This window comes from Anser brachyrhynchus, assembly GCF_964034855.1.
Source record: "Anser brachyrhynchus genome assembly, chromosome: 1".
Taxonomy (NCBI): Eukaryota; Metazoa; Chordata; class Aves; order Anseriformes; family Anatidae; genus Anser; species Anser brachyrhynchus.
Genome location: NC_137694.1, coordinates 2,429,187 through 2,456,261, shown reverse-complemented (window position 1 = coordinate 2,456,261; position 27,075 = coordinate 2,429,187). Strand labels below are relative to the sequence as shown.

General features: G+C 43.7%; 1 protein-coding gene across 8 annotated transcripts in view; it reads left to right on the top strand.

Moving 5' to 3' along the window:
* EXOC4 (exocyst complex component 4) overlaps nt 1–27,075 on the top strand; it is a 380,649-nt gene that overhangs the window by 36,920 nt on the left and 316,654 nt on the right. For all 8 annotated transcript variants that reach the window (XM_080577978.1, XM_080577977.1, XM_080577979.1 and 5 more), the window contains exons 4-7: nt 1,677–1,861; nt 4,005–4,114; nt 13,304–13,547; nt 21,045–21,222. In XM_080577978.1, the coding sequence (XP_080434104.1) occupies nt 1,677–1,861; nt 4,005–4,114; nt 13,304–13,547; nt 21,045–21,222 (717 nt within the window). The remainder of the gene's footprint in view (nt 1–1,676; nt 1,862–4,004; nt 4,115–13,303; nt 13,548–21,044; nt 21,223–27,075) is intronic.

Below are 27,075 nucleotides of genomic sequence, written 5' to 3'. Positions count from 1 at the left end.
CAGGGCTGCAGGAGCGGCGAGGCAGGGCACAGCGGGCTCTGTCCTAAGGCTGGCAGCAGATGCACACGTGCTCATCATCCGTGCCGAGAAGGGAATTTCATAATTAGAGACTTGGTAACATTTTTCAGGAGAAAAGAAAAAGTGCAGGTTCCTCTTAGGAACCACTCCTAATTTCAAAAGCCTGAGTGCCCCAAAGCTATTTCAGGGTCATTCTTGACTCGCAGGCAAGCAAAGTAATGCTGCGTTGATGTATGTTCTTTTGGCATAGTTAATATTTACTGGTATTAAGGGACCAGACCTTAGCTTGGCTGTCTGCTTGCTGTATCTCCTTGCTTTTCATTTTTAATGTTGAGCTGACAGGTTCGCTATAAGCTTAAATCCTGAAGTGCAAGCAAATGTCTTATTTCACCAATAACATCTTAAATTATTAGGGAATTATTCTTTTCTTTCTTTATTTAAAATCTCTGCACTTCTGTGTGTAAGAGGTGATGCACAGTCGAACAAGCTATGCTATTACTGTTATTTTAAGTTCCTTACAACATCAGCCCCGAGGTTTTGGATGCTGCAGAGGGATGCTGTATCTTTTTAAGTAACTGCGAAAGAGTTCCGTTAAATATTTAGGAGAACAAATAAACCGGGAGAGATGCAAATTGATAATGTTGCTTTAATGCACTAACTTGCCAGTCCTGGTGCCTTTTGTCCGTGTTTGTTCCTAGGATACAAATGAAGATGAGCTAGGCTTCTTGTCCTGGTGCCCACGGGCTGTCAGCTGGTCACTGCGTCAGCAGAGGAGCGTTGCTCGTGGCCTGTGTGCATCATTGCATGCGTGCATCCTCACCCCTGGCAGTGCCCAAGGCCAGGCTGGATGGGGCTTTGAGCAACCTGGTCTTTTAAAAGCTGTCCCTGGCCATGGCAGGGGTTGGAACTGGATGGGGGTTTAAGCTCCCTTCTGACCCAAACTGTTCTGTGATTCTGTCAGCCCTGTCTGGTACTCTGTTGCTCGTGTAAAATTATTTTTCGTAGCCTGAGGCTTGGTAAACAAGCATTTAAACAATAACCAAAAAAACCCACCAAAACTCCTTAGAGTTGAAAAGTACCTTTGAACTAGCAATAGCTTTCATTAACGGGTTGGCTATCTTTATTTAAATTGTGTAGTTAGGTGACTTGGTACTTAACGTGGGCTAGAAGCTGAGGCTTCCTAAGTTTTTTAGCCATGCCATTACTTTAGGCAAATAAAATGTAAGCCATTTTCTCCCCATCTGTAGATATGGGAATAATATTTTGATGGCGTTTATGTAACGAAAAGAATAAAGATAACCAAACATCATTGTCAATGTCTTTTCTAACCACTTTTCCATGTGATTATCTTCTTAGTTTGTTACCCCATTCTTTGGTTTTATTTACCAAACAGCATTTAAAGTAGTTTGTTTTATATATAGGTTCAATGTGTTTGAAGAACGCTCATTAGATTTCAGTTGCTCGGATATTGAACCCTTTTTGTGTTGAATTTTCTTTTAGGAGGAGAAGTGAAGAAATGCTACTTAAGCTTTTGCTCCTTCAGAAGAGTTTGTAGATAGGATTGTCATGGCATTCAGACACTCCCCTAAGCAAAGGGAAAAGTCTGGAGAGGTGAATGAAGAGACCTTTAAAAATTGTCATCTATGTTTTCCTTCCAGGTGTCAGCAGTGGACTCCTTGGAGGGTCCCCTTCTTCAGGTGGAGGGGTTGAGTGATCTGAGGCTGGAGCTGCACAGCAAGAAGATGAACATGCACCTAGTCCTGATAGATGAGTTACACCGTCATCTTTACATCAAGTCAACTAACAGGGTGGGACAACGCAACAAGGTGAAGGGGAGAATCAGGTTGGTTTGGTGTGATGCTAACTAAGGGCAAGAGGTCTGGGAGGGAAGGGGACGACCTTCTCCCTGTCATGAGCGGAAACTTTCTTGGGAAGAGCGACATCGATTGAAACTTTCATTTTTGGAAGCAACTTTCTTGTGCTTATGGCTGTGAAGAGCGTAAAACCCCCAAATATTTTGATGCACTTTTGAGCCTGCGAGCAGTCTGTTCTTTTTTTTTTTTTGCTTAGTGATTCTGTTGCTTTTTGCTGCTTCCTACAGAATTATGATGAGGTCAGTTCTCCAGCATTCTTTTCCAGCTCTGGGGCATATACCTTTCCCACAAATGCCGTGATCATGAGGCTCAGGTCAGGCAAAGGGAAGATCACAGGGGAGAACTGTTCATCTTTTCTAGCAAACTGCCAGGGTTTAGAAAACTTCCAGATAACTGTAAGGTTACTAGCCAGAGGCACAATATTGAAGTGCCTGGGCAGTGTCTTGCCTCTGTAGCATTTCAAAGGTGTTTTAAAGATTTTGAAATTCTGTGCCTGATTGGTGCTTCTGATCAGTGGATTGGGCTCACGTATAGGCACCTGGCCACCTGGCTATTTTTACCTGATTTTGTGAATTCTAACTTTGATGGCAGTAGAGTTTTTGGGAGTGAAAAAAGAAAGACTGTCTAGAAATGAGGAAGTGTCAGAAAGTGACTTTCGTAGAGTAGGAGAGAGAATAAATAGTGGTGGGAAGCAAAAGGGGAGTCAGCATATGATAAAGATGCAGGGAAAAAGATAAATGAGAATTTTGTTGTGAGAAAGAAAGAATAAAAACATGCTTAACAAAAATAAGAGGAGAGATAGTAAGTTTCATTAAATGAATTTATGAAATAAAGGATTGTTTGAAGTTGAAGCTTCTAGGAGAGAGAGTTAGCAAGTCCTCAGTCTCTTCCCTACTCATCTTGTTAATTAAAAACAGTCAAAAAAAGCTTTGGTGTTCCCAGACTATGCAACTACTAATTAACTGCAGTTTTGTACGACTGCTACAGGGACCCCTTATCTTTATCGTGCTTTGTCTTTTTCCCCATTCCCTGTTATGCATCATTGATATGATATTAATATGAACGCTTGGATCAAGGACAATCTTGTTGCTTCGTTTTAGTGTGCTGCCATAGACTGGCTGTCAACCAGGACGCAATTATGTTGATAGTTATTTCTCATGTTGGTTTTAAGTGTCTTAGATCTAACAATGCTGAGCTGGAATGCATAGCTAATCCATTTAAGTGTAATATTGGAGGTGTGGAGAGAGTGGAAGTGGTTCTTAGGCACGGTAGTAAGTTTAGCCCCTGTCTTTGCAGGTTTCTTTAAGTATTTTGATCTCTTAGGGAACATACAAAACTCATTGTAGGTGCCTTCTCTCCTTCAAATGATTTCTTGCTTTTGTTCCCCTGCCACATCCAGCTTTATGCCTTTCATTATGTGTGCAGCTGAGGCAGCACGACACATTCTTGGCAAATAATACTCTGAATTTGTTATGGAAATGACGAAGTCTTTCTACTTTCAGGGGAAGAGTTGTCCTTTCAGAGGAAGAAGGTTCATTTGGAGAGGGGTGCATGTAGGTGTGCACAGAACAGGAATTTGAAGGGGAGGAGAAAGAGTGGAGGCTTCTAGAGGGTGCTAGGAAAGCTTGAAGGAGTAAGTAGTTGACAAGCCATGGAAATGGGAGCATCTCTTCTCCATATGTGGTTTTCTAGGAAGATCTTAACAACAATTCCATGTCAGTTTATTATGCTAGCAGGATGTAGTTGTGCTGGAAGTGGATGTGTTGGGAAACAGTATCGAGGTATGGCAAGCTGTAGTGGGTGTGTGCCCTGATTACATTGCTGCCACCAGTCAGACATGTCTGCAGAGCAGTATCCCAAATTTGGGGATACCAAATTTTGTCTTTGATACAACAGTGTTCCCTTGTTCACTCAAATGTATATATGCACACCCACTTGTGTCCGTCTATGGACTTGTGCTTTAATTTAGGTTTTGTAAACATCTTGTATCAGAACTGTTATGTATATCTCTGCTGCTTTTGCTTACACAGTTAAGAAATAAATGTTATTTGCCAAGAACTAAGACTGTAAATGACAGTAAACCATTTGCTTTAATTCTCTCCCCTCATCCAGTTCACTTGTGAAAGATGCCTCTTCTGTACCTCTTATGGACGTTACCAACTTGTCTACACCTCGCAAGTTCCTTGAAACTTCACAGTTCAGTACTCCTGGAAGCTCCAGCAGTGAGTATTTGTCAGGTGCATTCCTAACAGGATTATTTGTAGCTCTTCAGGTAATTTTGCAAGAGTAGTAGGCATATTGTCCCCTCTTCTTGGACGGGTGCTGGTGGGGGTCTTGAGACAAAAAAGATATGAAGTGATCTGCAGAATACTTGGAAATGAGTGAGTGATGCATCTAGGAGCAGAATTTGGTCGTATCTGCAGTTTCCTCTTGGCAAGTCATCCTTCCTCATCAGCTGTAATTAATGACACTATTTTCTGAGCCTGTCCTGGTGTTGATCATGTTCTTGGTATCCCGGACAGAAGAAAGATTTGCAGTCAGTTGAGTTGCCATAGAGGTCTCCTCTGTTTGTTTAATGTAGGCAGGCAGATATACATAGATGTCTCAAATATTTTGCTGCGTTGGAGCCAAAAGGTCAAAGCTTTTCCTCCTTGTAGCTTTGAGTAAAAGTCTACGTAGACACAAGATTAATCTGGTGGTCATCTTTGTACACCTGTTACTGCAATGGATACTAAGCAAAATACTCAGTTTTATTGGTGCTTTTGTATGAAGCTTTGAAAGTACTGCACAGATGGGGAATTAATCCTTGTATTGTTTCAGTGGATTAGTAAGTGGGGTTGTCCTTGTTTAACAAAGGAATAAAATAAAGAACACAGAAGTGACCTAGATCTCTCCTGCCTACACCCCTTTCAGTCTTCCTCAAATGGAGAGTCTCTCTTCTCATCTTTAACTCTTTTGTCCTTTTTGTTGTCTTGATTCTGTTGTTTCTTGACATGCTTGCCTCCTAGCTTTTGTTTGATCGTTCTTCTCTTTTGCTCGTGTTTGTTACTTGATACCCTTCTCCTGCCGGGTTGGCTAGTCTCTGTCTGAGGCTGTATTTCTACATGGTGGAGGTTTGTGAGGAGTCACTCCTTTGTGATGTTCCAGTACAGATTTTCCAAGCTGGAAACTGCAGCTTGGTCAAGGAACCCTGGAATAGAAACCACATGAAAATTCTGGACAGAAACATAAGAATTCCTGCACTTTTCCTGTGTGATCAGTAAGAAGTTCGGTTTCTTGACAAAGATCACATGATTTGGGTAGTTGAGGAAATAAACCAGAAAAGATGAATCCCATTCCTACCACTGTAAATATTAACCCACTTCTGTAGTGACTTCTGCACCTATAATTTGAATCCTCCTAGTTTAAAAAAAAAACAAGTCTGGAGTTACAGAGTTGTTGGAAGGCTCCTGTCATGCATTGTGATGGGGAATAGACAGCAGGAAAGGAGCCTGCTGAGAAGGGAAATCCTATCTTTCATTGTCTTCAGTGTCTTCCTTGGTTGTTTCTTATTGCTAATATAATAACAAACTCAAATATGCTTTGAAAATAAAGGTTTTGTTTTGTTTAGTTTTTCACTTTTGTACCTTTGAAGATTTCCACAGCCTAGCCTGCCCTCATCTACTCTCCTGAGATTTTTAAAGGACTCGTTATTATCCAGAGCTGGCTAGGAGGCAAGAAAAAACTGAATCAAGCAGACAGAAATAAGGACAAAATTGTTAATAAGGACGAGAAGAGAAAGAAGGATTGTTTTCGAAGAAAAAGGGGGGAGAAAATACAATAAAAGGGGCGCAAGGGTTGAGATAAGGACAGGGACATCACTCAACAATTATCGTGACAGGCAAAACAAACTCAGCACAGGGAGACTAATGTAATTTATTGCCTATCACTAGAAAACTAAACTGTGAGAAACTAAAAGCAAACCAAAAACACCTTCCCCTTGACACTTTCTTCTACGTCCTCCCCCCGAGCAGTGCAGGGGAACTGGCCATGGGGGCTGTGGTCAGTCCCTGACACTTTGTCCCCGACACTCCTTCACCGTCCCTCTCTGCCCCTGTTCCAGGTGAGGTCCCTCCCATACTGATCCTATGGAGGCTTCAAGAACTGCTCCCACACGGCTCCGTCCCACAGGGTCCGTTCTTTGACTCCAAACACCTGATAATAAAGGCCCTGTGCCTTCATCCTCAACTCCCTTGAATTGGCATAGGTCAGTTGAGGATGTGCCATGAAACTTCTTGTTTGTGCAGATCTGTTCTCGCTGTTCATGCTCATTTGCACCAGAAAATCTTTCACCTGGTCTCTTGTTTCACATTGTATTACTCAGCGATGTGCTGGCCAAGTGTCCCTCAGAATGGGAGAGATGAAGGATATAATAGAAACCATTTGATCAGCTAAATATGCATATGGTTTTGCTTCAAGTGCACAATGTACTTATGTATATTTTTTCCGGATAATTTTATTTAGAAGTAGCCTTTTCCTGGGCTGCAGAAGTATCAGATTTAAAACTTATGTGTATGCATAACAAAAGCTGTTTCTGCCTTTAGTCATTTAAGTTTTCGCTTTTTATTGATGAAACAAAGTGGCCATGCATATTAATGCATGTCACTATAAAGCACTGACTCATTCAACCCATCTCAGCAAAGAAGATGCCAAGTTTTTGAGTCCTTTCTGCATTCTCTTCCCAAAGGAGATGTTACTTTGTGCTGTAGAATCTTTATAAGGAAATTAAAGCAGTTCCTGCTGCACTTAAAATAAACAAAAGCTTCAGTAACATTCACCTGAGGATTGTAGATACGGCAGTTCACCAGTAACTTTCCCTTCATGTCAGTTCAGAGAAATAAATTCACTTTTAAATTACATTTCTCTGCTTGAACCTTCAGTATTCCGAAGAGTATTTATGACAGTTCCTGCCTTGCCAATGTCTTCCTGGAACTGTAAAACGTGCTCGCCAAGTGTGCAGAAAACCTGAGAGCTCCCTTTCCTGAAAAACTCTTGGGAATGCATCTTAGAAACCCAACAGAAGAGAACCCGAAGTGGTGACAATGCATGTTGTGGTTGATGGGATTTGTAAATTTTATGCTGAACAGAGCAGATAATATTCTTCCTTGACCCAGATATCTCAGCTGTAAGAGAAGAATCTAGCTTCTAGATCCAATAGTGTATGGTGGTGGTGTCTAAAATCAAGTGTAGTTACTGCTCAAGAATGTAAGTCTGTCTTTGTACGTGAAAGCACTTGGAGACCCGTGAAGTTGGCCCTGTGAAATACCGTCAGGAACCCTAGAGCTTTAAGGTCCAGTTTTAAAGGCGGCTCTAAAAATGCCATTCTGGTGTTCTCTGTTGTCACGATTGCTGCAACTTTAAACGTGTTCAACAAATAAATAAAGGATGTTTTTTCTCCAGTAATGTCATCTGGGGATCTACCCCCAGCAGGGTGATTTTTTTCTCAATCATTCCTACTACAAGTTAAAGGATGCTAAACCTGAGTTGTCCTGTTAGCTGCTTCGGCTTCGCATTTGCACCGAGGACTTAACCAGAAGGTGGTGGGAACCTAACAGTGAGTCTGATTCTTTCCTGCCATCATTGTAGAGCTGTGTGAAAAGCAGAGCTTGTCCTCATCATCTTAGGGTAAATTTTTTGTCTAGGACATTTAAGAAGTCTGTTCCTACAGTTTAAGAATGTTTTGCAGCTGTACAATGAAACCTGAAAGCCTACGAAGTAACTTTTTATGCATCATTTTTCAAGGCAATGCTTTTTCTCACTGATCCTCGCTAATGGTTTGTATTCTGCTGCTTGATGCATGTAATCCGTATGCATTTGGGGAAGGAAAGGGGAAAATCAAGAGGATTCTTAGAATTAAATGCTGTTACAATAGATTTGAGAGAGTGGCCATGCCAAATTAAAATGTGTTTGCTTTTGGAAGACTAACGTTCTTAAAGCTGTAGATGGAACTGTATGAATCACAGCTTTAGAAAGAGGAGATTTGCTTGGGGCTTTGACGTTATTCATCTCTGAGACCTATTTTCTTTTGGGCTTGGCAGTAAGGCAGATCAAGAAATGTCCAAAATCTTTAAGGGACCCATTTCTAAAGGAACTGCCTGTTTGTTGCCCCTTGTCTCTACCCATGGGTCAAAGCAAGGCTTCAGCACCAGAAATAAACAGATGAAGTTTCTTCAAATATCAAATTATGCCTATGGGGCACTGTGAACTTGCATCCTTTTAGAGAAAAGGATTGAAGGCACAAAGGGTATAATCTGGAAGGACATAAATCATGGAAAATAGTACATTAAATTTTACTAGTCGCCCATAAATGCACACAGCTAATGAAATCTTCTCTAATAAGTAGCAGCAAATTTTGACCGTTCATTGGAATGAAAAACAAGACCCAAGAGTTTTCTTTAGCTGCTTTGCTTAAATGAGTTATCAACACTGGCTTTTCTGGGGATCAAACCAGTGCTATTAAAATGTCTCTCGCAGCAGATTTCTTGCTTGCGAAATGGCAGAACAGCACAAATTAGGGTATCGTCAATTGGAACAGACGTTTTTATAGGGCATCGTCAAACCGGGGAGCCGTCAGGGAAACCTCTACCTTTCTGTCTGTGGAGGTGATGAATCAATGATGCACATGATGCAGCTTTCTAGTGGTTTAAACTGGATGTGGATTTTGGCTGCTTAAACGTGCTTTCAGATGCACAGCTCCCATGACGTAACGCTTCTGAAACTGCCTACGTATTTCATTAGAGAGGCTGTGGCAAAGACATTGCTCCTTTAGGTTGTTCTCAGGAGATCTTGGAGAAAAGGTATTTGAATGTTCTGCTTCCTAAGCAGTTCTCAGAGATCATTTGGTGTCTTCTTTGAATGAAATTAACCATAAAAACTGCTTCAAATTATTAGGCGATCCTGAAATTTGGTCATCTGGAGAGGTTAGTTTACTTAAAAAAGACCTTAAGTCGTGTGTCAAACCAGTATGGGAAAAACCTCAGTCGAATGAGCAGGCTTCACGTAATCTGGTATTTCTGTTGGTTTGTGGGGGCCCACACACCGGAGTTGACAGCTGGGTTGGTAGCTGGTTGGTTGGTAATATGATGAAGCTGTGTTTAACATAAAACTGCAAATTCAAGTTAAAAGATATCTTTATGACGGAGATGAGAAAGGCAACAATCTAGACTTAGAAATGTTTATTCTTTGACATCACATTTTATTCATTATGCTCTCAAAGAAGGCAGGGAAGGCCAGTAATGAGTGGAGTACCACCAGCGTTTGCATCCAGTCCAGTTTAGCATCTTCATTAGTGATCTGGGCGATGGGGTAGGTGCACCTTCACAAAGTTCAGAGGAGTGGCTGCTGCACCCAAGGGCCGTGCTGCTATCCAGAGGGAGCTTGGCAGGCTGGAGACATGGGCCGGCAAGGGTACCATGGAGCTCACCAAGGAGAATTGCCGAGTCCTGCCCCTGGGGAGGAGCAGCCCCAGCCCCAGGACGTGCGTGGGGCACCCAGGTGGGAAGCAGCTTGGCAGGAAAGGACTTGGTGGGCACCAAGTTGAACATGGGACAGCAACGTGTCCATGCTGCTAAGAAGGCGAATGGTATTCTTGGCTGCATTAGGCAGTAAGTATTTCCTTCAGGTCAAGAGAAGTGTTTCTCCTCTTTACTTAGCGCTGGTGAGGCTGCACCTGGAGAACTGGGTCCAGTTCTGGGCCCCCAGAGACCTGGGCATACTGGAAAGAGTCCGACAGAGGGTGATGAAGATGAAGAAGGCTCTGGAGCACTTCTGATATGAGGCAAGGCTGAGGGAGCTGGGACTGTTCAGCCTGGAAAAGAGGAGACTCTAGGGGATCTTATGAATATCCATAAGTACCTGAAAGGAGGATGCAAAGATGGACCCTGGCGCTTGCCAGTGGTGCTCAGTGCCAGGACCAGAGGCACCGGGCACAACCTGGAGCCCAGGAGGTTCCCCCTGCCCACCAGAAGCACTTCTGGGCTGGGTGGGTGCTGAAGCCTTGGCACACGTTGCCTGGAGCTGTTGTGGAGTCTCCTTCTCGGAGAGCTTCAAACCCACCTGGGCACCCTGCTCGGGGTGGCCCTGCTGGAGCAGGGTGGGACCAGGTGTCCCCAAAGGTGCCTCCACCCTCAGCCAGTCTGTGATTCTGTTATGCTGTGTTTCTGTGAAATTTAGTTCTCAGTGCTACTGAAAAAAATCCTATGGGATTCTTCTGTGGCGTTTTCTACCTGTGTTACTTTGTGAATAAAGCCAAGTTGTCTTTAACTGAAAGAAGACTTTTTTTTCCTTCCCTTCTCTTTGATGAATAACAAAGGAGAAGAGGTTAACCAAACTGAATCTAAACAGCAGCGCCAATGTCCAGATTAATTAATAAAAACAATCATTGCAAACATCCAAAGGACAATTTAATCTTTCATGGCTCCTCTACATAAAGCAAGTGCTTGTGGCACGAACGATGATCCTCCCCCGTAAAAGAAGGAACACGGATTCTGCAGATGCAGTTCAGGTGGAAACCGGTGCGTGGGGAAAGCGAGGAATAGCTTCTGCCAGTCCTGGGCTTTTGTCTTGATACCAACGAATGGTAAAATTATTCACTTTAAATGCAGACGAAGCTGTCGGTTCTGAGAGGCGATCTGTAGGGACATCTCCCTTCACCCCTCTGCCCACGGAGGGTAGTATGGGGGCGCACGGTTCGGAAGAAGATTGGAAGAAGAACTTCTCTGTAAACGTCAGGCTGCTTTGATGTCTTTTTCCAGGAGGTGAAGGACCGGTTCCTGGGCCAAGGCTTTGTTGGCAAATAACCCCTTGATGGCATTCAGTGGTAGAAGAGGATGTTTGAAGCGGGGAAGACGCAGGAAAAGAAACAACTCATCTTCAGTTGCCCAGGGCTGGGATCTCGTCAGATCTTACAGATAAATGGGCCCCCGAAGCTGCCCAGGATACCTGTTTAATAGGCAGAATGTGCAGGAAACACGGTCCCCACTGTTTTATCAAAAGACCAGATCTAACAAAACTTAGATAGCAGAGTGGTGCTGCTAGGTATTGAACTATTCGCCGTGCTGTTGTTTGTAAGAGATGCAAATCGATGTCCTGGCTATCGGAGGGCGTCCCAAATTGGTTTGCTCTTTTGAAAATGGAAGAGGGTTCGTCCTCATCTGCTGGCAGAGTTCCCAGCAAGATTGCTGCCTTTGGTCCCCTAAATGCTGGCCTCACATTTGGATATAGCACTGCTTCCTCCCTCTCTGCTTCTCGTTGTGTGATATTAGGAATAATTTACAGCCCATTACAGAGGGGCTGCGGTGTACTGACGGGGACCTGTTCTCTCAAAGGCTGTTTTGGCTGCGAATGCCGTGCCTTGAGCTCAGAACAACGAGATTTTCATTTCTTAGCTTTAAACAATAAGTGAAAACCCTCATCTAATATTTCCAGTGTTGTTTTCCCCCCAGCTGTTGTTCCAAAGAGCTCATTTTCCATGTTTGGGCCCGGCATGCTGTGGTTTTAAAAGAACAGCAAGCGGCATTAACAAAGCGGGGTGGACCGCGTCCGCAGCGCACAAAGTGCTCAGAGTGCTTTGCAGCCTTGTGGGTTGGGAGGTGAGAGCCTGAGCGGAGATGTGCGTGCATCCAGTGGGACCTTCTGCTTGGTGTTATGGTTTGTGTGCATGCAGGGTGTTTCCTGTATTATCATTCCTTAAAAAAAAATTTTTTTTCGGTGCATTCTGGGTGTTTTTAGGTCGAAGTTAACACCGTAACTCGCCAAATTGCACATTTAAGTAGAATTTAATTTAAAAAAGCATGTGCAAGACGGGAAGAAAGCAGTCTGTGACCCCCAGACACTCTGCCCCGATGCTGATGACCTAAAAGCCGATGTCATTCTGCATTGTGGTGTGGGATGACCCCAGAGGGTCCCTTCTTACCTCCCTCTTACCTGGCGGCGTTGCTGGTGCTGGAGGCTGGAAGACGAGCGGGTGAGCAGCGCGTGGTGTGAGCTCGAGGTGCCGTGCCTGGGATTACATGACAGCAAGGAGGTTGGTGTCAGCTGCCACCGAAATAAGCTTTATCTGCTTATCGCGGCGCTGTTCGTGAAGTGGCACCGTACAGACTCTTTGGGACATCGTTTTCTTGATCTCGTGCTGACTTACAGGGCGCTGCTGCTCTCTGCTCGGAGTGCCGTAGCTTTAGACGGCGACAGGGCTGCGTGCTGCTTGCGACGTGCCATTCTTCATTTCTGCCATGCCATTTCAATCCTGCCGGTGGATCTTTTGATGTTTATTCAGGTTCTTGGAGAAGTTTTTGATTTAAGCGAAAAAATCTGTTGAGCAGCAGAATCCACGGGAGTCATCTGTCATCCGACAGCCCTTGCCAGAGCTTGGTACCAGGAAGGCGAAGCAGCCGTTTGGTTTCCATTCATATTGGATTTCCATTTCCATTCCACTTCCATTCCTAGGAGGCAGTACAGTGGATGGCACAGCTTCAGGCACGTCCTTCGGAGTCGATTCTCCACGTGCCACCGCTCCGTCTGCTAACGAGCATGGCTGGGGATCTGCCGGGATGCTGTGGTCAAGGTTCCTAGAAGACACTTACTTCTCACCGGTGTTTCGATATATTTATTAAACTCTTCACCCAGGCTTCAGCAGAGGCATCCTTTTGTTGTTGCTGGTGTTATCTGTAAATAAAGAAATGTTGATTAATAATGGTACTTAAAACGAGCGTGGTACCAGTTGCCTTTCTCCTCTTGTCGCTTAGCAACAGAATTTCTCCCTGTGCAATCCCTGGGCCTTCAGGAGGGCTGTATCCACCACATCCTCTCTAATCCTTCTAGTTTTTCCTGTCTGGAAGCCTCCCTGAAAGATTTGAGTAACTTCATCAACCCCTTGACAGACGTAATAAAGCAGAATGGGATAACATCGAGCAGTAATTCACCTCGGCAGGGTAAACTTTGCTGAATTCATCAGAAGTCTATTAGGCTTGATCGTGTTTATAAGGAAAATTTCTCTCTTGTGAAGAATCTAGTGAAGGAAAACAGCTGGGTTGGAAATTTAGAGTTTTTAGCTCCTTGAAACACATTTGGGGGGGTTGTAGTGATAGAACACCTCATTTGTGGATATCTTAATTGCACCAGGCTTCCTCTGCTTCCTAGCTAATATATAAGACACCATAAGCTCTGTTTTGAAGTCGATCAAATGTAGAGACTGTTGTGTTTGTAGGGAACTTCACAAGCAAAGTAAAACATCCACTGCCCTCTCCCACCTCCCCAAAATCTGGCTGCTGCTGTCTCCTTGTTTATTCCTTGGTTGCTTGAAGTGTTACGCGTGGTGCTAAGTGTGGATTTCATTAGTTTAAATCTTGGTTTTTGCTTTTTAAACTATATTGCAGTGCGAGAAACGAGCCTTCTGGAAATTAAGGAAGATATGGATCTGGATCCAGAGGAGAACAGCACTGTCTTCATGGGCATACTCATCAAAGGGCTGGCCAAGCTGAAAAAAATCCCTGAAACAGTGAAAGCCATCCAGGATCGCCTAGAACAAGAACTCAAGCAGATTGTTAAGCGCTCCACAACCCAGGTGGCAGACAATGGTTACCAGAGAGGGGAAAATATTTCCCAGGAAAATCAGCCTAGGTAAGGATATTTTGACACTGAAACTTGGTTGCTGTAACAAGAAGTCTGGAGAAGGGTGTCATGTCTGCTTGCCATTTGAAGGAATGACAATAATGTTTTTTGCACCAGCAGAGATCTGAAATACTAACGTTTTGAGAAACGCCTGTGTCTTCATGAAAGGCTTGATGTGCCCTGAGCACCTGAAAGACTTGGGAATGTAGGAAATATATTCAGAAAGGGGAGATATTTGTTGCTCTCAACTAAGGATGTGGGTGAGGGAGATGCTTCGTTCTGTGCTTGGCTGTAGAAGAAAATCTTTTGGCTAAACAGATGTTTGAAATGCAGATTTGAAGGTGGGAGCGCAGTAGAAGCCAGCATGACTTAAGTAGTGAGAGGTATATAACGTTAAGCACTTGATTATTTTTTTAACCTTAACCTTTCGTTTTAAGCAGCTTTACAACAGATTGAATGGTAATGCTGTCTCAGATTGCTGGTATGCATGGTGCAAAGAACACTCGGTGCCAAAACAAATATTATAGTCTTGTGTTGCACTGAATCATGACTTTACGCTTGGTGCTGATGCCAGAGAAATGTTTAAGTTCATACATAACAGAACTTTGAAAGAGAAGATTCAGCTCAGTTATTTATTTCAAGTGGAGCGGAGTCTAATTAAGCTGGTGCAGGTGCAAAGCTTAGAAATCATATATGGAACTAATTATATCAGTAAATATATGGCCAAGTTTCTAATTGTTTTGCAGCCCCATTTACATTAATAGCAAAGTGTGGAAGCCAACCAAGAACTACGTTTTTGCTCTTCTTCAGGAGTTACTAAAACAGGACTCCATAAGGTCTAGCTATCAATTTTAGCTGAAGTCTTAATTTGTGATACTGCACGTTGCAGTGATCACTGCCCAAAGGGAAATAGCGGAGAAGAAGACTGAAAACAAAAATGTGTGTCTTCATTACATGTAATATTTATAATGGAAATTGAAATTCCTCCCAAGGAAAAGTTTAGCTTGGTAAAGAATTCTTCTTCAATTCCTGGCATTATTGCCGTGGAAACAATTATGTTGTGAAGAATTAGTAGCCTTATGGTGCTGAAGAATTAGTAGCCTTATAGTACCGAGATCTTGATGAAGCCACAGCAAGGTTTTTGGGTGGATCAGAAGGCAGAATTTTTCTCTCTGATATCATGATGGAACTTAACGTATGCTTGACACTTGTTTTATGAATTGGTCTTGAGAGGTGACATGGGTATTGGTTGCCCATTGAAATTGATAAAATTGGATCATATCATATTTTAATGATGTTAACCTGCCCGGAGGGGTAGGTAAGGTACAAAAAACTTTAATGGGTTTTGGCATGTGATTAGTAGGAGTTTATGAGCCCTTAGGATTCTTATATTCCAGAGCTGTGGAAAGTGTCTTTAATTCATGTCGAATAAGGAGATAATTAGAACAGTTTCTAAACCAAAATTGCATGAGAAGTTTACAGCAAGGAGGTAAATTCATTTATATTGAAAAGAATAAATTATAGTCTGGAAAAGTATACCACCCCTTAAATTATCTACAATTTAAAATCAGAACTATGTGACTTTTTCCTGCTGTCAAGGAAAAAAACAAAGACATAACAACGAGGTCCTCCTGTTTCAAGAGAGCTCTGTAAGACCCCAAATTTGAGCGTGATGCAGCGCCTGAAACTACGTAACTGTTCATTAGCCTGTCAGCCACGATGCTGATTTGACCTTAGGATTTGGTGAGTAAAATGCTTTTCAGTTCACCTGAAAACTAGTCATGCATGAATGCCTCTCCGTCTCCTAACACTGAGCTCAGTGCCTCTGTTCTTAAAAAAATTCTCCCTTCTGGCAAATCAAATGACTAATGAGATGACAGAGGGGGTCTGAGGGCAGGGCAGGTTGAAGGCTATGTATTGAACCTTCTGGTGGACAGCCTCCCTTCACTTCGTTAGGTACGCATAGAACACGTTCAGTGCATTTCTGCATCGTCATCTGGTGGCCCTCAAGGGTTGGCTCGTGTCTTATCCCTGTAAAAAGGGTGATGCTTCACTCCACTTGAAAATCTCTGCCTCTGGTATAATTCTTTTGGGGTAGCCACATAAAAATAAGGTAGAGCCCCCTCATTGTGCAAGAGCTGAAAAAGAGATCAGGCACCGAGCTTCCATTATTATTCTTTTTGACTACCTTTTATGTGGCCACCTTTTCCATTTATATATAAAAAACATGAATTGCCCCCAAATTTTTGAGATCAAGATTTTTTTTGTTATGACTCAACGAGCTCCCAGGGAGTAACGATGTCTCTCATGTACTTCCAGGTGTTGTCTTCACGGGGGCAGCAGGCTCTTGGCCAGTGGGCTCTTGGCTTAGATCTTCAGAGGTTCACTGAGTTCATTCTCTCGAAGTCCTGTAGCCCCTGTATGCCTGCCAGGAGCAAATCTTCTCCATGCTGTTGGGTACTGGGCTTGTTAATAAGCACAAGAGGAAGCAGCAATTGCAGCACTGATAACGTGTGGTCCATTCTGGCTTGGGCGTGTTGTCCTTGTCCTTTGGGTTGAGCACTCTTCTCCTTGGTAAGCAGTCTGGCTGCATGGAGAGCTGGTGTGAAACTGGAAGGACCTTCATATAGCAGCAGAAGGATGTTTTTACCAGTGAGCTCACAGAAGAAGGGCTTGCATGGTCCCGTGACACAGCTGATGTTCAGGTTTCCTGAAGCACACCACATGGGTGCAGTAATGCCATACACCCGATTTAGAGTAGTTCTAACTTAGTTCTAACTAGGCAGAACACGTTTGGCTGTACTTTGCTATGAAAATAAGCCCTCTTTACTCAGGTACATTTACCTCCATGAAACGTGAATGACATGATGTACAAATTTGACACATGAACGTATTAAAACCTGTTAAGGGCAGGAGCAGGTTCCTAGTAGTTCCTTGTCCCTGGTGGAAGATCATTTTGAAAATTAAACTTGAATCTCACCCAGCTGCAGTCGTCTTCAGCTTTAAGTGGCTTTTTTTTTTTTTAATTGATATCTGTGCTTGGAGCAAGTTTATGAAAGAGTGCTTAAATGTAGGAGTTGCCATTGACTTATCTTTGGTTAGTGGCTCATTAGAGCGTAATACCTGCTTGTTTAGAAATGTGTATCTTGTTTGCAGAGGACAGGGTATCACAGATGAGCCCGTGCTGCCTTAGCTTGGAGTACTGCTATGTCGTAATGAATTTGTGGGTATCTCCTGAGGTAAGGAAGGCTGCTGACTTTAGATGAGTAATAATCCAGACGCGTGCCCACTTGAGGGCCAGATTTATGGGACAGGTTTTTGGAAAGGATACGTTGGCTGAGCCTTACTCGTAGCTGAAAACCTGACCAAAGACGAAGAGGTGTACTGATGATTTTGTACCTAAATCCTACTGATTGCATTCAGTGCATTTTTCCCTACATGTTTGTAAGACACTTCTGGCCTTTTATTTAATCTCGAAGCTCTAAAATAAATACGGAAATTATACACGCGCCACCACTCTGACCAGGCAAAGGACATTATTGCTGCGAAGACGCATGGATTGTCATTAGCAACCTCATTCAGGTGTCAGCAGTCGCTTTGCATCGATTCATTCTCCGTTAGTGCCCAGACAATAGGAGTTGCTTCCGGGTGTGTGTCACTGTCTCTCAGCATATTTACCATATTTCTCAGTGAAGGGGTTACGAGATTGCTTTGACAAATTGCCCAAGCCAGGCTCCTGTCATTGTCTGTATGTGTTCTGCGTAGGTCACTCGGTGCTGCAACCCCGTGTGCATAAAATCTAGGCCATATTATTTTATGCTGTTTTGTCTTATTGGCTGTCTGACACTGGCTGGGTCTGCGTCTCTTTTGGGTCACCTTCTTTCAAAAACGGCCTGACGGATTAGTGTCCAGAGAAGGGCTACTAGTGTCCAGAGGAGGGCTACAAAGATGGTGAAGGGCCCAGAGGGGAAGACGTACGAGGAGCGGCTGAGGTCACCAGGCCTGTTCAGCCTGGAGAAGAGGAGGCTGAGGGGAGGCCTCATGGCGGCCTACAGCTTCCTCACGAGGGGGAGCGGAGGGGCAGGCGCCGATCTGTTCTCTTCAGTGAGCAGCGATAGGACCTGAGGGAATGGTGTCAAGCTGAGGCAGGGGAGGTTTAGGCTGGTCATCAGGAAGAGGTTCTTCACCGAGAGGGTTGTCGCGCACTGAAACAGGCTCCCAAGGGATGTAGTCATTGCACCAAGCCTGTCAGAGTTTAAGAAGCGTTTGGACTGTGCTCTCAGTCATACGATCTGAATTTTTGGGTAGACCTGTGTGGTGCCAGGAGTTGGACTCGATGATCCTTGTGGGTCCCTTTCAGCTCGGGATATTCTATGCTTCTGTGATTTAGAAGACTTTTAGAGAAAACAAAACAAAGGTTAGAGGTACAGGCTAATTTGAAAACAGAAGTGGAAAAATGATTTTGGTTGAGAATGGAGGATGTACCACGGTGTTAGTGAGGCCGAAGGACGTGGCTGGGGGAGCTTCATTTCTGTCAGTCTGTGCCACGAGAACAGGCAGATGGGAAGACCAAATAACTCTGTTCAGTGTAATACTATCTTAGTAATGGCTTCATAAATAAGTTGATAATGTGAGATGAAGCTCACTTAGAATCAATAAAAATGAATTTGTCAAACTATCCAGCTAGTTTGGTTCTGCAAATTCATACTTTCCTGGGTCAATAATGAGGTATGTAGAGAATTAAATTTTCATTAGCAGCGGGATGTTAGTAGAGCTTAGGCTTGCATTGCTAATTTTTCTGAGTGGCAAAGAATCCATTTGACCCCATGAGGCTACCTTTTTGGCATTTCTATCAAAGCTGTGTGTTGGTTCCTCAATCAGGAAATTTCTCCTCTTTCCCAATGCTCCCACACCTGCTTTTCCTCCTCGTGTTGCTGGCTTGTGGCTGAGCAGCCACCTACCCTAGCTGGCTCTTCACCCCTCTCCGGTACAGAATCACAGAATCGTCTAGGTTGGAAGAGACCTCTAAGATCACCCAGTCCGACCTCTGACCTAACCCTAACAAGTCCTCCACTAAACCGTATCACTAAGCTCTACATCTAAACGTCTCTTAAAGACCTCCAGGGATGGTGACTCAACCACTTCCCTGGGCAGCCCATTCCAGTGCCTAACAACCCTTTCAGTAAAGAAGTTCTTCCTAACATCCAAACTAAACCTCCCCTGGCACAACTTTAGCCCATTCCCCCTCGTCCTGTCACCAGGCACGTGGGAGAATAGACCAACCCCCACCTCTCTACAGCCTCCTTTAAGGTACCTGTAGAGAGCGATAAGGTCGCCCCTGAGCATCCTCTTCTCCAGACTGAACTGTACTTGCTGTGTGAAGCTCTACAATCCTGTAGGGGCTGTTGAAGCCATAGTCACCTCTCCCATGGCCCAGAATAGGTTGGAGAAGGTACTTGCATAAAAACGGTGAAAGGTTTTTTCAGGCAGCCTTTTCTGCACATTGCTGTATCTTCTTCACTGATAACAGCAGTGATGGGGCAACGGTGCTCAGGGAGGAGGTTGTGTTGCTCCTTCCTTCTGTAGGAGCAACTTCTCTGCCTTGGGCAGGGTAGTTACTGGGCTTTATACAAAACCTAAATGGAGGAAAATGACTTTCCTTCCACACCAAACTTTCTTCTATCACTTGTATGTCCTATACATTTGATTATCTCCTGACCGTCTTATTTAAATATGTAAACACCTGTAAAAAAATGTAATAGTTTTCTCTTTCAGTGCCAACAACACTTATTCATTAGGCATTTTCACATTTCCTAAATAAGAAGGATATTGATAGACACACCAGTTTTTCGGATTGCTTTAATGAATGCCTTAGTTCTATAGCCACTTAAGGTATGGCAATATTAATGTCTTTGTGCCTTCTATGAGTACGACAATTCCTAAAAACATCAACTTATTAATGTTACATACATTCTGACCACAGAGCAGAGAGTACAGAGACCTGGTCACTGTACTCTCCAGGACTTATCCATGGGCTCTTTCAGTCGTATCAAGGTGCTCTTCTGCTTACCCATTTGAGCTGTATAATTGACGTCACTAGTAGGTGGATGGTCCATGTGAGATCCGTGGGAGAGTTACGTATCTACAGCATTATACAGCTGTGTGTGTATGTATATGTATGTATAATGAACTGATGGTTGTGTTTTTGATTAATAGCAGGCTTCTGTCCTTTGCATGCTAGAAGTTTAGGCTAAGGTAGGTGGTTTTAGCCACAGCATCACGCCAGATGACTCCTGCTGTCTGGTGGTACCAGCAGCAAATGTGCAGCAGCTTCTCAGATTCTCCAATTAACTCTCCAGCTTCTGGCTTAAACAGCTGACGAAACTGGGTGTATGCAGATACTTTGCGTACTGAATTAAAGTGTCCAAGGCACAGATGTACACCTTATTAGTGGCTGTTAACAAACAGAAGGCTGTAGTGTGGTGGTTAATGAGTGAAGGCAGCTCTGCTTCTCCTGCAGATCTTCTGTCCTCCTCTGGGGACAGTAACCTCTGCTGGGAAAACACAGCAAGTGCGTGGTAATTCCTAAACTGCTGTAGTGAAATGCAGTGGAGCCTGTCTGTCAGAGCTTGGAAGTGCCCAACATAGGGATTTGGGAAGTGTTACCTTCACGTTGTGTTGGGGTTACACACATACTTGCATTTCTCATTAAATGGCAGCGAAGTTACCAGAATGTTCCTTTTCCCAAATAACAAGATCAAAAATAACGAGTCATTGCCTTATCACAAAATATGTAGGACTTGGCAAAGGTACGTTAATTACAGTAATTGGGCAGTAAAGAAGCTATAGGAGCAGGTAATGTGCTGTACATTTTGATGAGGTTATAGCTGTAGCATGTTACAAAAAAATCTTTATAATTGACACAACTGAAGAGCTTGATGTTTTAGGTTTCCTGTTGTTTAATCCCTTTTTTTTTTAATCTTTCATGTTGTTTAAAACCTTCCATACTGCTTATTTCATAATTTAAAATGAATATCTTGCATTATTTTGTACGGGTAAGTAAATTCTTATTGGATTGACACTCTTCCTGCCTTCTGGGGGAAAGGCAGGTGGTCTCCATCCCTGTCTGCTGCTCTACCTGGGAACTTAAAAAGGTCTCTACTACTATCATGGTATTGAAATGTTGTGTAGTTATGAATGTATTTGTCTTTCCCACATCCCCAAGTTGAACACACTAAAGGTGAAGAGCTTGCGTATTGAGGATGGTGCTAAAAGGAAGGTGCTCAGAAGTATATGGGTGCCAAACCTGAGCTGCTAACAGCCGAAGCTAATCACCTCGAGCCCCCAGGGGGTTTGAAGCTTCCCTGGCTGCACAGAGCATCTGTCACAAAGCAGGGCCTGAAGTCACAATCCTGTGACTCCTGACCGCTGCTCAGGTGTGCAGCGTGACAGTGTGCTCTCAGTGTCTTCTGGAGAATGAGTGGACGTTGTTTTGGTGGTTTTCAGGTTGCTGCTGGAACTGCTAGAGCTTCTCTTTGACAAATTCAACGCTGTGGCTGCTGCACACTCTGTCGTCCTCGGACACCTTCAGCAAACAGTGGCCTCTCCTTGCAGCCAGTATGATGGTGATATCAAGCTCTACGACATGGTCGATGTGTGGGTGAAGATCCAAGATGTCTTGCAGGTAAGAAGCCTTCAGGTGGGCACACTTTGAGCTTGGGACAGATTTTTTAAACTAGAATACCACAGAAAACAGTTCTGTCATGTTCAAGAGACAGCTGGACTGCAATTTGTCTTGATTTTTGGTAAGTGGGCACATTTATAGCAGACTTTTAAATTCCAATGAGCTTAAATATCAGCAAAAAAAAAAATCTCTGGTTTCGTCCTTGTAGTGTATGGAGAGGTTGATTCCTTTTGCCTACCAAGTGATTTAGCAGAAGCTTTCAAACAGTGACATTTTTGTTCCATGTTACCATGTCATGCCTGTCTTATAAAGTGTCACAGCTCTAATCGCTTGTCTTCTCTTGTCATCGTGCCTTGGTTATAGTCAGCTGAGACACTAGCTGCTAGCATGTTTTCAGGGAAGTCTTATTTGATTCATATTCCAAGCCACAGCATACTAAAGCTGTACCGTGCTTAGGCTTTATTTGGTACCACGCCTATCACCTTAGGATCTGAGGCTCTCCCAGGCAGCAGAGCTGTCTGTCACACGTCTGTTCTCTCCTACTTGTGAGGCCAACACACACTCTCATTAGATTGTTTTTATTTTCTTTTTTCATGTATTTATTTCGGAATTTCCCCTTTGTCTAATACACGGATGTACACCTCACCCAGTATTTGCTAGAGGAGGTCGAAGAAATTAGCCTGGCTTAATTTACGAGAAGTGGCAAGATTTATTTTGATCATTACACTTCTGTCCTGTTCCTACACACATTAGGAGCTCTCTGGCTCCTACACACATTTTCATTCTAGGTCACAGGCCAGTTTTACTGCTTCTCTAAAGGTTTGTGTGTCTGTGCAATGATGCACACAGGTTTTTTTGCTTACACGAGATGGCTGTGTGTGCATGCTGTGAATGCAAATACTTTTTGGACAGGGAAAACCTAAGTTACAGGCCTTTCGATCATGCCCACTGTCTCCTTCCCCACTTACATGTCTTTCTAAAGGAGTTGGTGCTTTCATTTAAAGGAATCACGGTAAGTTTTCACCTTGATATAAATTTTCACCTTCCTTCAGTATTGTTCTTTAAAAAATTGATTGGGAATGTCCAGCCAGAAGTTAACGACTGGTTTTCTAAACAAAAGAATATCATAAAATCAAAGCTGTCTGTCCCCATTAAAGGGAAGGGTTAAGGACATGAGGAAAGAGTCTGGCAGGGGGAATCTCCAGCCTCCTTTCTGTCACCCACGAGGTCCAGAAAACCTTTAAGAGCTTTGAGTTCTGCAAACTTTGCTGTAGCAGGATAAAGCTCGGTACTAAGAATCTTCCAAGATTTTATCTTCAGTGAAGCAGAATGACAAGGCTGGTAATTCCCCCTTATCAGTGTGGGTTTGTGATGGTTTCATTCCTCATGAGTGGCGCAGTCGGGAGTGAGTTATGCTGGCTATTACCAAATAACCTTGATAAAACTTTTATGCAGAAGCATGTGTAGGTGTGCACGTACAGAGAATGAGTGAGCTTCCTGTGTTAGGGAGAAAATACGTGACCAAGCTTTCTGCAAGAAAAGTGCCAAGAGATATGTAGCAGCCCACTTGTAAAGATTTCATTGCCATTGGCCTGACAGCACAAGCGTCAGAGGGAGGCTGAACAGCTTCCAGAAGAGTCACGGATAGCTTTTTCAGTGCACAAAAGCAGCACTTTAAGCTCCATAATCTCTTGCTGTTTTAGGGTAAGAGATGAGCATTGACTGACGTGGAAAGGAGGAAATCTTCCATTTCTCTATTGGAAGCCTTGTGTTTTTTTGTATGTTAGTTTCATATGAGCAGATTATTTTTTTTTACAGTAGAATAAAACCTTTGAGCCCAAGACAAAATTATTTCTATCCTGTGTTTTCAAATAGGGATAATTTTTTGAGGGAAGATCTTACAATAGTGGCAGGGGGAGCAGAAAGCTTAGGTTTAAAAGTATTTATATTTAAACGCGCCTGCTGTTGGGGGAGGATGAAAATCTGGAGGAAGCAGGTTAGTGGTGGGGCGCATCGGGGAAACGATGCAGTTCCTGCAGATCCTAATGAATGAAACTTATTCATCATGCCGGAGCAGCATCACGTGGCTGGGTAATTCACATGGGTAATCTTTGCCACATGTACATTGTGCAGCTCGGCATGGGAAATACGTTACAGCAAGGTTATCTCTTTGTAGTTGGGTACAAAAGTAATAACGCGCGCTCGTGGTGGGCTGGAAATTGTCCTTTGCGGAGAACATGAGAGAGTTGTTTTGAGAAGCCTGTTGTTTTGTTTTATTTTTTTTAAGCTGGATTTCTGAATGCTTCCTAATAACAGCACGAAGCGCTGTGGTACGGTATTGGATAGGTGGCACAAAGACAGGCAGTGTTTAGATACTGAACATGCAGATATAATATATTTTTGACCTTCTCTGTGAATAGAGGAATAATACCGAACTCGTCAGGAAGAAGGCAGAGTGACCTTTTCGAGCTGGATGCCAGAGTGCTAGAAAACAAACAAACAAAGAAATCAGTTCGTCGAAATATTAGGGCAGCCTTGTTCAGGAAAACACAGTTTGAAGTTATTTGTACCGGAGCCAGCCTGGCCTGTAGCTGTATCGCCGTGCCAGCAAGAGAGATTTGGAAGTTGTTTAAATTTTAACTTTCTCTTTTTATATATGGAGCTAATTTAGCTCATCAGTGTAGCAGTGGGTGGGATATCCTTCTGCAGGGGATTATCGTAGGGCCGAGCACTGGGCTGGAGATTGCTGTGAGCTGTTTTACAGTGGCAGGTGGAGCTGTACTGACATGAAGAGTTGCTTCAGGACTACACAGCAAAGGAATTCGGATTTTTTTTTGGCACAATTCAGTGTGTGCGTGGCATTCCCCCATCCCAAGTGATGACGCGCTGCCATTTAGGCTTTGTTGTGTGAAAGGCAGAGCGATGTATGTGCTTGAGTAAAAGGCAAGTGTGCCTTCTGTCCCATTGTAGTGGTGTCAGGGGAGCACCAGCAGTGGACATGCAGCTGATGCTTGCTGTGATGGCTCTCCCTTGCTTTTAGAACTTGGAGCAGTTCATTCACCTTTTTTTTAGCACCGTCTTTTGATACCACGGCGAGAAAGAGGCATCTGTCCCCGCCGAATAATACCAGCGTTCATTCAGCTGCTTCAGAAACGCCACCTTCCAGTGACAGGGTGATCGTCCTGTCAGCTGCTTTGTAGGAGTGCAATGCCCTGCTGCCAGAGAAAACACCCAGCAAATGTGACATCTCCATGCGCACTCAGGATCCTGTTATCAGCTTAGGCTGGTGCTGTTTGCCTCCAAGGAAGAGATCTTCTTTTCTTCTCTAACAGTAGTAGTATTTGTAGTTGTAGTTCTCGTTTTTTTTTAAAAAGAAGGTGGCCTATCTCTTTTTTCTTTTCAGAAGACAAGGAAAATCATATATGTGCTCCAGGACACAGATTGCATCTTCAGCAGCACCAGGGGGACGGAACACAAGTGTTCAGGCTGGCTGGTGGGCTGTCTGCTGAGAAAACGTTTACAATGATTACTGTCCTTTTTTGTGGTCCTCTGTCTAATGCTTGCAGGTGTTTTCCCCGAATAGTGTAATTTAGCAGCCTAAGCATTGCTGAAACTGTAAGAAAACTATGGCAAGGGAAATGGAAGCCTCCTGCCTGCCCACACGCTACTGTTCTGTTGCTGCAGAGCTGGAGATACCAGAAACTGTTGAACGAGAGAGCCTCTTCCTTGGCACGTGGAGCTCCTCCGTCCAGAAGCTGTGACGTTTTCTTCCTCGTGTTGAGGAAGGGCACACGAGCGAGTTCGTGATGGGAGCAGGGGATGGAGCGGTTCTGCAGTACGCAGCCAGGGCTGGTGGCCAGCAGCATGAGCATCTCCCTGAAAAGCTGCACTGAATTGTTTGCTCTGCCACGCTTCTCAGGGAGTCGTGCAAGAGCACGCGGGGATATGCCAGTAAGCTCAGCCACTTGGCGACTTTGTAAGCAAGTTAACGGCAAAAGTTACGGGTCCTTAAGCACACAAGTGAGCAGGGGAAGGGCAGTGCAGGCCAGCAGTCTTTGTACTCAATTTAATACGCTACATCCACTGCTTGGCAGCGTTGCTCATTTTCCCAGCAGCTACCTAATTGGAGGGAGTTGATTAGGTCAGATGGTTTTTGCTGGCTTCACTTTTCGCTTGCTCAGGTCCTTGAACTGTGTCTGTGTTGGTGAGGGCAGCAATGTGCTGCAAAGAAGGGGAGCAAAAGCTTTATCCCGGCAACTGTCATTCCGTGTCATTCCGTGCCTGAGTCTTTGGGTGCTGGGCTGGGTACCCACAGCTCTCGTTGCCGAAACTTCACATTTAAAGGATGAATTAACTATTTATGACACAGTTAATACTTATAAAGTAGAGTAAGATTCTCGGAGGAGAGTGCGTTAATATGTCATAAATGCTGGTTGAAATGTCAGATGTATGAAATAGCTGTCGCATTTGGGAAGTTCACCAGGTGATGTCTTGAATCTGCAGCAGCATTATTTTTCAGAACGTTTCCTGGTGGAAATTAACGGTTTCACGGTTGTCCTCAAAATAATGCGCTTGGCAGTTTTTCTGGTTCCTTTTAAATGGTTTTAAATGTGTGGAACCGATGCCCTCGGACTCCTGACTGGTGTGTCTCATTAATGCTCATCTCGCCTTCAGCCGAGAGGGTGACGGTTGTGCAAGTGATTTTTCTGCAGCTTTTGAAAAATGCAGTTTCAGTGTTGGGTGCATAAAGCAGGGAGAGAGAGCATCACATTCTTCAGGTTGCTGATATTGAACGTTGGAATTTAAATAATTATGGAGTGGGCCACTGGGCATGTTTTGTTTCCCCCCATTTCTTGTTGGAAGTGAACTGAGAACATGCTTGTTTGTTAAGAAATCCAGCACAGTGAATATAACACAACTTTCTTTTTTTCCTCCTGCACATATCTACTAACAGCACGAAAATTTCAGTGAACATTTGTGGATCAGGACGAAAGTCTCCTGTCTGAATCTGGGAAGGGACAAGATAATATTGCAGGAAGATGTATCTTAAATTTTGGTCCCGCTAAGTATACTTCTAGGGGGTGTGTGATGTCCTTTGTGCTAAAACATTTGATAGCATTGTTCCAACTTACGTAATGATTGAAGTTGTCTCCTTACACTTCGAAACAGAAAGTAATTTGGTACCTTCCTTAAGCTCTTAAGACGACGCAGAAGGAATTCAAGGTGGTTGAAATTGCCCTGGTAAAGGTGAGAAAGTTTTCAAGTGCAAAGAGACTCCACAGCATAAGATGTATTATGCATGTGGAAGGGCAAAGAACGAGAGAGCGATGGCGCACCTTCCCTTTTAAAAACCAGAAATACGAAGTAGAAATGCCCATCGATCTGTTTTCCCTTTAACAGGATGATTCCTGCTGAAGTGAAGTGTGTTTAAAGCTAACTGAATTGCTTTGGTAACGGACACCTGGAAGAGGTCCAGAGCTGAGCTGGCTATCGACGTCGGATTATTGCCTGTCCCAGGCATTTAATTAATTAATTAAGTCCCCCCCTTTTTAACTGAACTGCCGTATTAGCGTGGCGACACAGCAGAAATGTGCGTGAACAATTCTGCGTTACAGCTTTTATTTCGGGAGTCACTTTTATCCCAGAGCTGTTGATCCAATGTATTTCATAAACACTAACGTTTGCTTTAAAGTTCAAAGAGAGAAAGCCCTGCATAAGAATGAGTTGTTTGAACAGTGTACGATCACTTGTGCAGTTTATTGCAGAAGAGGTCACTGAGCTTATGGTTTGGGAGATTTAAAAAAGATTAGCTCATTTAATGAAATGTTTGCAGGTATGTGAGCAAGGAAAAAA